The following is a 12206-nucleotide window of genomic DNA, read 5'->3' as shown; positions in this document are numbered from 1 at the left end:
TTTATTTTGAGACAGGCTCTTGCTAAGTTGCTTAGAGCTTTGCTAAATTGCTGAGGCTGGCCCCAAACTTTCGATCTTCCTGCCTCAGCCTTCTGAGTTGCTGGGATTATAGGTGTGTGTCACTAAGCCCAGCAAAACGCTAAGCTTTTAATAAGCATTGCATCATTTAATCACCAAAAAACAATCCCCATAAAGTGGGCATTTATTAAAGGTGCAACCTCCAATGAGTTATTTAGCCCGCTGAGCTTCAGTTTGCAGGGGTGCACAATGGAGGTAGTGGAGAGAGATCAGTAAACCTTACCTCATAAAGCTGTTAGGATGATGAATTACATAACCCACACACTGGGTTTAGCTGGGCATCCAAGACAAGGTAAAGCCCACAAAGGCTTTGGTCTCCTCCCTGTTTTACAGGTCAGGAATCTGAGGCCCAAAGTAATTAAGCCTCTCGCTCAAGGTCACATAGCTGAGCTCAGAACCTCAAATGAAGTCCGTTAACCACGCTATGAACTGCTTGGCTCGGTTAATTGATTAATTAAATTATGTGTTTCCTCCTGGCTATACCATATACTCAGTTGGTTGGAGCACGGAGCTGCAAAGATCAAGGCCAGTTAATATTGTCCCTCCTGGCCATCCAGATACTAAGGGAAGGCCATGGATGGATGGGCTGTGGATGAGCACTGTATATCCATCAGAATAAACCCAGCTCTACCTCAGTGGCCCTAGGTAGGGTGGCTCTGGGTCCTGCCACGCTCAACAAGCCAGTCGGCTTACAGCTGTCCTCCTGGTGTAATTATCAACAGCGCCTCCCACTATGTGTTTGGGACAATGATACCGTTGATTTACCCTTGGCCACCCATGGGTAAATGATGCCATGGAGGTATTATCTTCAGTACAAAGAGGCACCATGTTATAATCTATTGGTCCCTTGCCGTGTAACAGCCGTGTCCTGCACACCTGGATTTCCCTCCCTACCCCTCTTGGCTGACTGCTTTACAGGCCAGTCTTCCCTCCTTGAACGTCTCCCTCCCTCCTTCCCAGCTCTTCTGGTTTCAGACAGTCGGCTGTGGCATGAGGTGTCCTGATTCTGTGGCCTGGCTCCCCCTCCCACTCTGTGGCAGGTCCCTGCAGGGCTCCCCAGGCCACAGCATCCGTCTGTGGATTGGAAGAAGAGGCTGGACCTCAGGGGCTGAAATAATGCAGTGCTTGGATGGAGTTAGCTGCTGCTAGTCACTTACTGTCCCTCTGTGGGAACCAACGAGATCCTGCAAAGAAGCCAGGGCCCTTCCCAGATGTGTCTCAGCCCTCCCAGTGAGGCACCAGGGCTCACGGGAAGCAGGACAGGGATCCCTGTGTAATAATGTAGCAAAACGAGGCTGAAGGCCACGTGCCCTACAGCCAGGGGAAGCCTGTGGGTGGGATTGGGAGTAGCCCCGCCCTCTTTGTGACACATCAGCCACCAGGGCTCCACTCCCTCTTTTCTCATGGTCCTGCATTTTTCTTGGGCTCTAAGACTGTGCTATTAAATCTCAAAGCCCCTGAGCTTCCCTCTCAGTTTCACCCATTTCTCCCCAGCATCCAGAGGTAGAACACATATAAAAACTCAGAGTATATAATAAGTAATGGAATTGTTAATGTAGGGGATGATTATGTGACTATCATTTTTACCACATCTAAGCTCTAGATTGGGATCTTCAACCTATGCTAGTGAGCTGCATAGCGTAGGCCAAGCCCAAGGTTTCACAGAGCTGAAACCTTGGCAATTAGTGGATTAAGGGGTCCTCGGGCAGAAGCCCACCCTGCTGGCCTTGCTAGTGTGGTGTCTGTAACACTCGCATGTCTCAGTCTCTGCTCAGCCTCCCCTTGTGCTGACGCTGGCTTTGAACTTGCCAGCCTCCTGTCCCAGCCTCCTGAGCTGCTGGGATTTAAGCGCACAGCACCGTGCCGGGCTCAGCCTGCCCGGGCAGGGAGCTGCTTTCTGGGGGCCGCCACCTGGGCAGTGTGAAGACTGTTCCGAGTGGTGAGCAGGCGTCTTGCCACTGCCACCCTCTCCTCTCTTGCTAAGGGTGCCTGAGGTCCTCTTTGCTGAAACACTCTCTCCCTCTCTCAGTACCCATGGACGGGGTGCGCCTGGCCCTCTCCTCCCTCCAGCCATGGGCACATGACTGAAGCTGCACCTCGCCTGGCTAATGGAGACCACGGCCCCGATTTGAGCTTGACAGCAGAAGTTCTGAGATTCAGGCTGGGCCACAGGGAAGAGCTGCCGCCCTCCTGTGGAGGTCATCTTTGTCCCTGGAGATGAAGCCAATGAATGCAATCGAAGGAGAGCTGAGGAGAGGAGAAGGCAGACTTCTCACCCAGCTGCACCTGACGCCCGCCCACGCCGTCACTCACCAAGCCTTAGGTTGAGTCCTATTGTATGCTTTGCTGTTCTACGTTTCTGTCACTTAGGACCCGAAGGGTTCTGGTTAGTGCAACAAGGAAATGGGTTGTCCCTCTGGAAAGGTCTACATCTTGACATCTTCAGCCCAAAGAGATGGATTTGTGGGGTAGGATTTCGGTCCTCAACGTCTAGCCCAGGTGGCCAGCATAGTTTTGAAGTGGAGATAGGATCTGTGGACACTCAACCCATCTCTCTGTGCCCGAGACTGGCCGGACTCAAAGGACTGTCCTGGTTTGCCCAAGCCTGAAGGTCGGCTCCATGTCTGAAGAGGCAGCCAGCCAGCGTGATCCCCCCTGTGAGAAGGGTCTCGCTGAGGCTGCTGGATGTGCCCATCAGCCCAGCCAGCAGTGTAGCCCCTGCTGTCAGAACCCAGAGTGTCACTCATGAGACAGCCGCGGAGGCAGCGTGACCTGGAAATGCCATCTCTTATCTGCCCTCCCTTACTGACCTCCCTGTGCTTGGATGTCAGGCCGCTGGACTTGGCAGGAAGACCCTTTTTCTGAAAGCTAAAATGGCTCTTCAGCTATAAGACGAATGAGTTCTGGGGTCTAACACACAGTTGACAGTACTGTGTCATCTACTTGAAATTTGCCAAGAGAGTTGATCTTAAGTGTTTCCATCACAAACAAAAAAAAGTAATCACATGGGATGATGGGCGTGTTAACAACCTTGATTGAAAATCTTTTCACAATGTATACGTACACCAAAATCATTGCATGTGTGCCTTAAATGTGTACAATTTCACTTGCAAATTATTAATTACACCTCAGTAAAGCAAAGGGGAAAAAAGAAATATCTATATTATCCATGATAAATGATTAAATAAAAGATAAATTTGCAGAGAAATAATTGCAGAATGTTGACATTTTGCAAACACTTGTACCTGTATTTATTTATTTATACAAATAGACAGTCTTGGAATAAACATAGCTGTGCAAAGAAATTTCTCAGCTGTCAGGGAATGAATGGGGTGCTAGAGCAGCAAAGATCACCTCACACCTGGGTAGACTTTTTAAAATTCTTTTTAAAATAATGGCGGCTGTCTTGCTTGTTCTCTTTGAAAGAAGATCATTTTCTGAAGGCGCAGAGCTCAAGATCCCCAGTAGCCTCTCTGCTAGGTGAGACCCCTGGGAATCCAAGGACGAGAAGTGAAAGCAAACCTCAGAGGACCCAAAGAGCCCCTTTGACACGCACTCAGTTACCTCCATTCACAGCTCACAAAAGAGTGCAGCCTGTCTTTGGATCTGGGGATTGTTTTCAATGGAGCTCCAGAAACAGATGCTGAGACTTGTAATTTATTAAGAGAATACTCCCAGGGGGAGCAGTAAGGTGGGGATGGGGTGCCAGTCCCACAGGGGAGCCCTAGAGGGCAAATTCTGCCTCCAGTGCATCCCCAGGCAAGGAGGAGCTGGGTTCTCTGGCAGCCCAGGGGTAAGGGCTGCCCTGGAGGAAGGGAGGACATGCACCCCCTGGCCCTTCTGGCCCTCTGCGCTGGTGAGCAGTCACTCGAGGAGATCTAGGGTGGTCAGGTGCAGAAGTGCACAGGGGAGCTGATGGGAACCACACAGACCTGGCCCTGCAGGTTGGAGGGCATCAGGGATGAGCTACGGAGGGTTTCCCACACCCTCGACATGTGCCAAGGTGTTAAGATCAAAGAAAACTTGAATGTCCTGAAAGAAAATATTCTTTTCTGAATGTCAATGGATCTCCAGAGGAAGCCCACGCAGAGGTGGAACAGACCACTGCTTGACATTTTCCTGCTGTCTAAATCCAGGCTGCTCCATAGGCCGATGGAGTCGACAGAAAAAACTGGCTTGGTCCGTCTCCACCGTGACCTCTAGAGACAGCCCTGCTCCACTGAGGTCAGTGGTGGCTATTTGCCTAACAAATTATTCTAAAACTTAAAGTGTCTGGGTCCTTAGTCCCAGAGGAGAGTGCAACCCTTTGGTGACACCTCCCAGTGACAGTATGTTTAGAGGGCTCTTGGACAGACATTGGATGGCCAAGCCCACAAGTCTGCACCAGCTGCTACCACGCCGATTCCTACACCTGCTTCTCTGGGCATCTTCTGGGTCTACAGCTTCTGAAGCCTGACCCCCACGCATGGGCGCTTTCTTCTGTGCCTTGTCATCGTGAGTCACTCAGGCTCATCTCCCAGATGGTTCCCTTTAACTCTCTCCCAGCAAGTCAATCACCCCTGACACCCTCACTTCCCGCCTCCTCTTCACTTGCACGAGTGGTTGGATCTAACGGGAGGCTCATGGGGATCGAGGACACCAATTAGGAGCGGGTGGAAGTAGTTCCAGTAACAGGTGGGCCACCCGGGCCAGTGGGAGGAGTGCTGGGAGGGGACCCGGATGTAGAGCCAAGTGGACCCCAGGTTGTTTGAACGTGGGAGCTGGGCTAGGAGCTGGGCTGGGGAGCAGGGAGGCCTCGTCTCTGCCCTGAGCACCTGGTAGAAGGAAGGGCTGTTAAGTGAGACAGAAACGCTGAAAAAGCCCGTTTAGAAAGAATCAAGAGAAGGAAGCAGAGGGCAGGAGCGGGCTGCACCCGACTGGAAGAGGGCAGACCCTGTCCTCCTTCTCCAGCCTCCTGACCGCCTCTTTCTGCTCCACCAAAATCCCCTTCCAAAACTATTGTAGGCCTGAAAGTCCCATGAAGCCTTGATACCGAGGTTCAGCAGCAGGTGGGGAGGACTTGGCCCTCCTCCCCCAACCTGCACAGCGAGCTCTGATGTGGGTCCTCCTCTCCAGGAGGGTCGCCTTCATGTACATAAAATGAAGCATTGGACATGATGTTGTCTAAGGCGACTCTCTAACGGCTGTCCAACTTCTCATTTTTGGTTATTTAATTATTGTCTTTTTTGAAGCTAATGGAACATACTTTTAACATAGACCATTACTGCTAAACTTCAGAAGCATGAATGTGCAGGGTACACAATAGTTACACAGCCATCTGGAAGGTTTCCCCCCTTAATGTGAAGAGATGGTATAGGCCGTGATTAAACATGGGCACTCTAGAGCCAGGTTATCGAGTTCAAATCCCATCTCAGCCTCTTGCTAAGTGTGTCCCCCTGGCTAGTTACTGAACTTCTATGGACCTGAGCTTCTCTGTCTGCAAAATGGGCCTGGGAGTGTGAAATGACCGTTATGTAAAGCATAGGTAATCCACAACATGTGTTAGAAAATATCACTTAGAGAACGTCAGCTTCACTTTTTTATTAGTAAAATGCTCAGAACCATGTGGGGGAAATGAAATAAAGCCACCTATCCAGGTAAAGCTTGTGACACAGCCGATCTCTTTGTCAGTGTTCAGTAATGCATACAGCCAGCACACGGTGCTTAGCTTCCAGACTTCGGCGGGTTCCAGAACGTGGGCGAGCCCTCTTGTGCAACGGGGCGGAGAGGCAAGTCAGCTCTGTGCTGCTGTCTTCCTCCTGCACTCCATGAGCATTTATCTCACAGTGACACCACGCTTCCCGTGTGGCCTTCCTAAGTCTGGGTGCCTCTGCCCCACAGTTTCCACCCTTGGCCCAGGGGTGGGAGGGAGTTCTGACCTCCCAGGACGGCTTTCAGGCAGAAGCAGCCATGCCGGGCTCTGGCTCCCAGGTCTAACGTCCAGCTCCACTTATTGAAAGTGACTAGAGGGGAAGAGAGGAAAGGACCACATAATTGTGCTTCTCCCCCGTGCGCTTCTAACATGTCACGTCATTCCTAGCAGATTCTGTGTATTTCCACCATGAAATTCTGTGACTTATGAAAACTTAATAGCAACGCGGGCTTCAAGAAGAGTAAACATTGAAACTGCACTTAACACAGATGGAAATTTTCCTTAGGAGAATAACACTCCACAAAGCAATTGACTCCAGGCATTTATGTGTGTGCAGATGATGAAAGAGAAGATGGAGTGCAGCAATTCACAACAGGAAACAGCCCCTTGCAGCCCAGGCCTGCAGCATGGCCAACCCCGGTGGAAAAGAGCAGCAGAGGGAGGCAGTGGTAGGCTTCCCGCTCCATGCCCCACGCCGCCCCTCCATGATATAAGAAGGGAACTGTTGAGATTTAAATCTGAGGAAGGAAACGCCGGCTCTTCTGTGGCCTCTCATTTCCCCCGACTGTACGTGCCGCCCCTGGCCTGCTGTGGAGGTGATGTGCTGCTGTGAATCCTGCACATCAGAACGTGGGAGACGCACGTAGCAGAAGCTCTAGGAAATGTGTGGCTTAGCCAGGAGGAAAGAAGGTCTGATTCTGATAAAAAAAAAAAAAAAAAACTTATTTTCTATCACATTCTTCACATTCAAGTTCCCAGATATTCAGGAGCCCAGGAGTGGGAAAAGGTGGCAGAGGGATCATGGTCACAGGGACACTGTCATGGTCATGGTGTCCTGTGACCTCCTCTGTGGCACATTTGCCTAGTTGTACCTCCCAGATTTGAGGTCTGTTAAGTGCCATGTAGAAGAGAAATGAAGAACACGGGCCTCTTCCTGGGTCTCCAGAACACGGGTCCACTCCTGGTTTTCTTGAACTGCACTGGCCAGTCAGGGACGTCGTCCAGTTGCTGCAGTAAGAGACCTCATTGGCGCCTGACAGAGATTGTGTTATGATCTCAGTGTCTACCGTTGCCCTGGTTCAGAAAGGAGGCTCAGGGAGCAGGTGCATCACGAGGGACCTGAGTCTGGGGGCAGTTGTCTTGGCTGTCACTGCCGTTGGTGCCAAGCTCAGGATGGTCGTCCCTCAAGCTGTTGGAGACCTCCTAGAAATCAATGCAGGTAAACCGGCAGCCACCGGAGGCTGAGAAAGCAAGGAGCAGCCTCCAGAAACCAGTCCTGGCAACTTCATGGCTTTAGCGCCAAGAGACCCATTCCAGACCTTAACCTTCAGAACTGTGAGGCAATGAATCTGTTGTTTCAGGCTGCTGAATTGTGGCGACTTACCATGGAGGCCAAAGGAAATTAATGTGTAAGACTCTTGGTACATATATCCCAGACCCCCTCATTTTGCAGATAAGAAGACAGGCCCAGAGGATTTGCCAGCTTTCATGGAATCCCCGGGCTAGTTAATGACGGGGCTGGCAACCCAGCACCTCCTCTTCACTAAAAACCTTTCTCAGCCCTTGGTTTTATTAACTCATGAAACCCCCAGCATGAGCTCCCGACAGCGGCTCTCATGCTTGGCGTTTTTCACAGATGAAGATAAGCTCCTGAGTTTGCACCTGGCATCTCAGCTCAGGGTCACCAGACACAGTGCTAGTTAGCGGAGGAGTCCGGGCCAATCATAAACTCTACTAAAGCCTCAGAAGCTTTTGATCTCATTGCAACATGACAACTCTGAGGTCTGCAGGTCACTCCTCTTGTGAATAAAGAAAACATCATACAGACTCCCTGAGACCTGTCAAAAGTGCACGTCCAGCCAATTGCAAGCCCAAGCCTCTAACTCCCGTGACTCAGCAGGGCTCTCTGAGTCTCTCTGCTGGAGACACTATAAGAGAAACCCAAGACAGAGGGCAGAACTTCTGCCTTCAGCATGCTTACAGAGCAGCTGGGGCTGAACTTGGTGACTTGGTGGCACCCTTTGCCGTTCTAGCCTCAGGGCAAGGCTACTCCTGAGGCCTTGACCCATCGCTGTTTGCCCTCTGGATGAAGCTGACATCGTGTGGGGGAAGGCCTGAGCTGCGTAGCTCATTCATGTGTTAAGAGGGGCCTCTGCCCAGCATCTTCCACCGGGGAGCGGGGAGCGGTCATGAATGGAAGCTGTTTTCACAGCCAATATGGTCGTCCCTCAGGCTATTGGAGACCTCCTAGAAATCGATCAGGTAAACTGGCAGCCTCAGAGGCCGAGAAAGCAGGGAGCAGAGCCCCCTCCAGGCTCCAGAAACCAGTCTGCAACATGGTGTGTTCAGGTAGAGTGTACACTTGCTTGGGAAGGCTTGTGGAAAGGTGATGGAGATCTGGGGGCTGCCCCAAGTCACACCTCGATGTCACTTGCTGTATGTGACAGGAATGCATAATTCTTGCCCTCAGAAGCTTGCTCCCTGTTGAAACAAACCAGAGAAAAAGAAAAAGGCTTGACATAGCTGGGTGTGCAGGAGGACCACCCAGGCTCAGGCAGCGCCATCTCTGACTTCATGGAAAAATGACACTCTGAAGGGTGCCTGGGTGAGTGAGGTGCAGAGTGCTCTTGGGTGGGAGAAAAGGCTGGCAGAGAAGTTTGAATGCACCTATCTGAAGACAGAGAATGGAGAGAGCCCACGGTGTGAAGGACATAGGAACACAGCATCGCTGAGCTGGCTTCAGTGAGTCATTCACTTGTTTGACCAATTCTTACTGCCCACCAGCAAGTAGCCAGGCACTCCTGTGGGCACCAGGGACCCGGGCACGTAAACCCCACGACCCGTGTTGCCTTGCGGCTCAGCAGCCCTGCCCCTCACTCCTGCCTGCAGAGATGGATTCCCATTTCAGGCCACCCTGCCAGCCACTGCGCGCGGCTCTGCTGACGCTGGGGCCGACACAGGAGCCCAGATCCTCTCTGCTGAATAAATTACTGCCCCATCATCTTCATGCATAAAACATGGCACAGGAGGCCGGGAGAGACCGGCCCTGGGCGGCTCGGTGCGGCAGCGGCCTCTGGGTCAGCAGGGAGGGAAAGGGGAGGCAGGTTGCAGATAAAAGAAGTCAACGGAAACCTCAGATATAAAAAAAAAAAAAAGGAAGAGGTGGTTTTTCTTCTCTTTTTAATTTTTATGCATCTGGACCTGACTTCCGGGATTGCTGAGAGGCCCTGGGCTGCCCTGTCATGAGAAGGCCCTAGGCCTGCTCTCCTGGGGACCATGGTGCTGCCCTCGAGGTTACACTGGATCCGAAGCAGGCCATGGAGGGACAGGATCCGCAGGCGCCAGCTCAACCGTGAGTCCCAGGTCCCCAGGCCTCGCCTCCCTGTCTTCCAGCCTCGCTGGCGACGGCCCCAGCTCCCTCCCCTTGGGCCTCCAAGGCCCTCCTCGCTCTCCATCCTCTTCCCTGGCCTCCTGCTTCCTGCCCACAGCCCTATCTTAATCAGGGGTAACCAGAGACGCTTTGTTTGGAGGGGCAGGCGGGGAGCCCCTTTCTCTTTATTTCTCCATCTAGAAGAAAAATACCAATAAATATCACATCTGTCGAGGGGACTTTGAGTGGAACCTTTGTGGGCTACAGTGAGGAGGCACCTTGAGGTCTGAGTCCAGCTGCGCCTGCTGGACGGGGTGGAGGTCAAGATCGGAGTGTCAGAGTCCTGCCTTCTTTAAAGGACACAATGCTATGTTTCTTAAATGACCAAGCTCTCGCGACGGTTCCTGCTGACAGGAGCTCTAACCTAACAGGAGATTGTGGCATAGAAGCAATCTGAGGAAAAAAATAAAAAGCTCTCCAAATATATGCAAGGCCATTACCCACTGCCAAGTCACAAGTCAGGGTCCCGGAGGCTGAAGAGTTTTATTTATCTCAGGGGTCAGCAAATTCAGCCTCTGGAGGGACCTGCCTCTGGCAAAGAATAAGAGGGGCCTGCTTGCATGGGGTGAGAGTAGTCTTCTTCCCTCATGAGAAAACAGCAACAAGACCATGATGACCAGGAGGAGGCGGCAGGGAGCGGTGGGGAGTGTGGTAAAGGGAAAAGCGTGGCCGCCGTTCAGCACCATCCCAGTGTTTCCAAGAGCAGCAGGTCCAGCTTGCCAGGTTTTCAAAGTGAAAAGCCTCTTGCTCAAATGTTGGCGTTGAATTCCTGCAGTCGTAAATGCCATAATAAGCAATGGTGTGCGAGGACCACCCGTTAGCAAGCGGCCGCGCTCATTGGAGGTCCACCCGCGCAGTTTGTGTGCCTAGTCGTGTCGGAAGTCCTTCTTGTGAGTTAGAAGCCCCTGGTGCAGAAGTAAATAAAGATGACCGAGTGGGTCAGGAATGCGAGCGCGGCTTGGTCATGGTCCCCTGGTTTAGGAGCAGGGGGCTGGTTGGATTCCAGGCGGCACCCCTGGTGAGAGGAAATATTTTGCACCCAGAAACACATTTGTTTTTATTTATTATCGTGGAAGATGCTGGGAGTGACTCCTCAGCATCTTCCTTCAGCTTTGTTGGAGGTTGCCCTGTGGCTGTAGGAAGGGTGGGGTGCTGCTGGGAGTGGGGAGGGGGATCTGCGTGGCTGGGAACTGCGTGGACGTGAAGGTGGCCAGGACTCCACAACACACACTCGCGGGGGACACCTGCCTCACGGGGAGACGTGGCTTCGGTTATCGGCTACTGTGCTGTTATCTCTGCGCGGTTTTCAGATTAACAGGCCTGTGTCCAAGGTCAAGGCTGAGCAACGAGGTTGTGACCTCTTGGGCTTGAGCATGGGAGGAAGGGTCAAGAGCCCAGCTGTGTTAGAGTCCTAGAAGTCGGGGCAAGGTCGGGTGATGTCCTGAGGGGGAGATTTTCCCAGCTCAGGGAGGACCTGTGCGGGTTTAAAGGCAGCGGAGAGAGAGAACAGGTGAAGGCCCAGACCAGCCAAGGCAGCCAGCAAGTCTGCAGCTTCAGACAACGTCCAAAATCTGCTTCAGTAACTTCCCCCGTCTCGTCTCTGAGGTTTTCCCCGTCCAGCCTGGGGACCCAAGCGGTATTACCCTCAGTGTTACTTTGTCATTTTGAAAGTCAGTGAACCCCAGCTTCCTCAAGCGCACAGGAGCGGTGCCTGGCAACAGGAGTGGCAGGCCGTGGCCCCCATGCCCGCAGACCTTGCTGAGCGGCCACAGCTCTCGCCTGCAAGGGGCTGGCCAGCCGAGAGTCCCTGGGGATACAGAGCCCTAGGCTGCCATCTCTAACCGATTGGGACGGCTCCTGAGCTGGACCTTGCGCTTGTGTGCTGCTGCTCCAGGACAAATCACGGGCTTGTGTGGAACCGTGTGCACGTGCTGCCCCAGTCTCCACGCCCTGGGAGTGTGAGTTAGCAGTTCTCAGCTGCCTGGTGGTGGGCCGCTCTCCCAGTGCTGAGATGGAGGTGGGGCCTGGGCCTGCAGCTCACGGGGCTCACGCAGGGTCTTCCTCTAAGCTCTGTGGTTACAGCCTGAGGCCCTCCCTGCTGACCGCTGCCGTTGCCCACCTGGTAGCCCCGTCCACTCTGGCAGTTTGCTTCTTGAAGGCCAGCAAGAGAGGGCCTTTGGTTGCTTGCAATCTGTCCTTGACAGAGCTCGCCTGACTAGACAACCTCCCTGGGACTAGCTCAAAATCAACTGGTCAGGGACCCCAAGTGCATCTGCAAAATCCCTTGTCCTCACCATGTAACACAATCACGTCTTGAAGGACAATCTCATGGCCCTCACCCCCAGGTCTTGCCCACGCTCCAGGTGAGGGAGTTATTCTGGGGGTGTATACTGGGGGGTGAGGATCCTCAGGCCTTAGAACCCTGTTTACCACAAAACCCAATGTCACCTTTGCCATGGAGCCTGGGGCTCCTGGGCTCCTGAAAGCTTTGTTTTCTTTGCACTTTTTATTATGCAAATTTGTAAGCGCACAGATAAGCTGGGAAAACAGGAGGATGAGTTCCACGCACCTATCACTCGAGTTTAACGTCAATGTTTCCTCATATTTGCTTCATCTAGTTTCCTGCCAAAATATTTTTAAATAAATGACATGTATGATGACATTTCAACCCTCAGTATTTTGGTAAGAGCACCTAACAATGACATTTTCTACATAACTGCTAAAGATTACTAATGTCCCCTAATGTGATTTAATTCATAATGCACATCCAGATCTTCCCGGGGGGGG

The 12206-nt window shown here is 52.3% G+C and overlaps 1 protein-coding gene across 5 annotated transcripts in view; it reads left to right on the top strand.

Annotated features, from left to right (window-relative positions):
- Positions 1-9178: 9178 nt before the first annotated feature.
- The window catches only part of Ripor2 (RHO family interacting cell polarization regulator 2), a 173175-nt gene continuing 170147 nt past the window's right edge, over positions 9179-12206 (top strand). For 2 of the 5 annotated variants that reach the window (XR_007346283.1, XM_048799873.1), the window contains exon 1: positions 9187-9341. Coding sequence is in view for 4 of the 5 variants with exons in the window: in XM_048799873.1 (XP_048655830.1) it covers positions 9266-9341 (76 nt within the window). In the remaining variant the exon portion in view is untranslated. Of the gene's footprint in view, positions 9342-12206 lie in introns of all 5 variants that reach the window. The other 3 variants (XM_048799874.1, XM_048799871.1, XM_048799868.1) reach the window with 3 other exon arrangements.

The sequence above is a fragment of the Marmota marmota genome, unplaced genomic scaffold, assembly GCF_001458135.2.
Source record: "Marmota marmota marmota unplaced genomic scaffold, marMar, whole genome shotgun sequence".
Lineage (NCBI taxonomy): Eukaryota > Metazoa > Chordata > Mammalia > Rodentia > Sciuridae > Marmota > Marmota marmota.
This window is presented reverse-complemented; position numbering and strand designations above follow the sequence as displayed.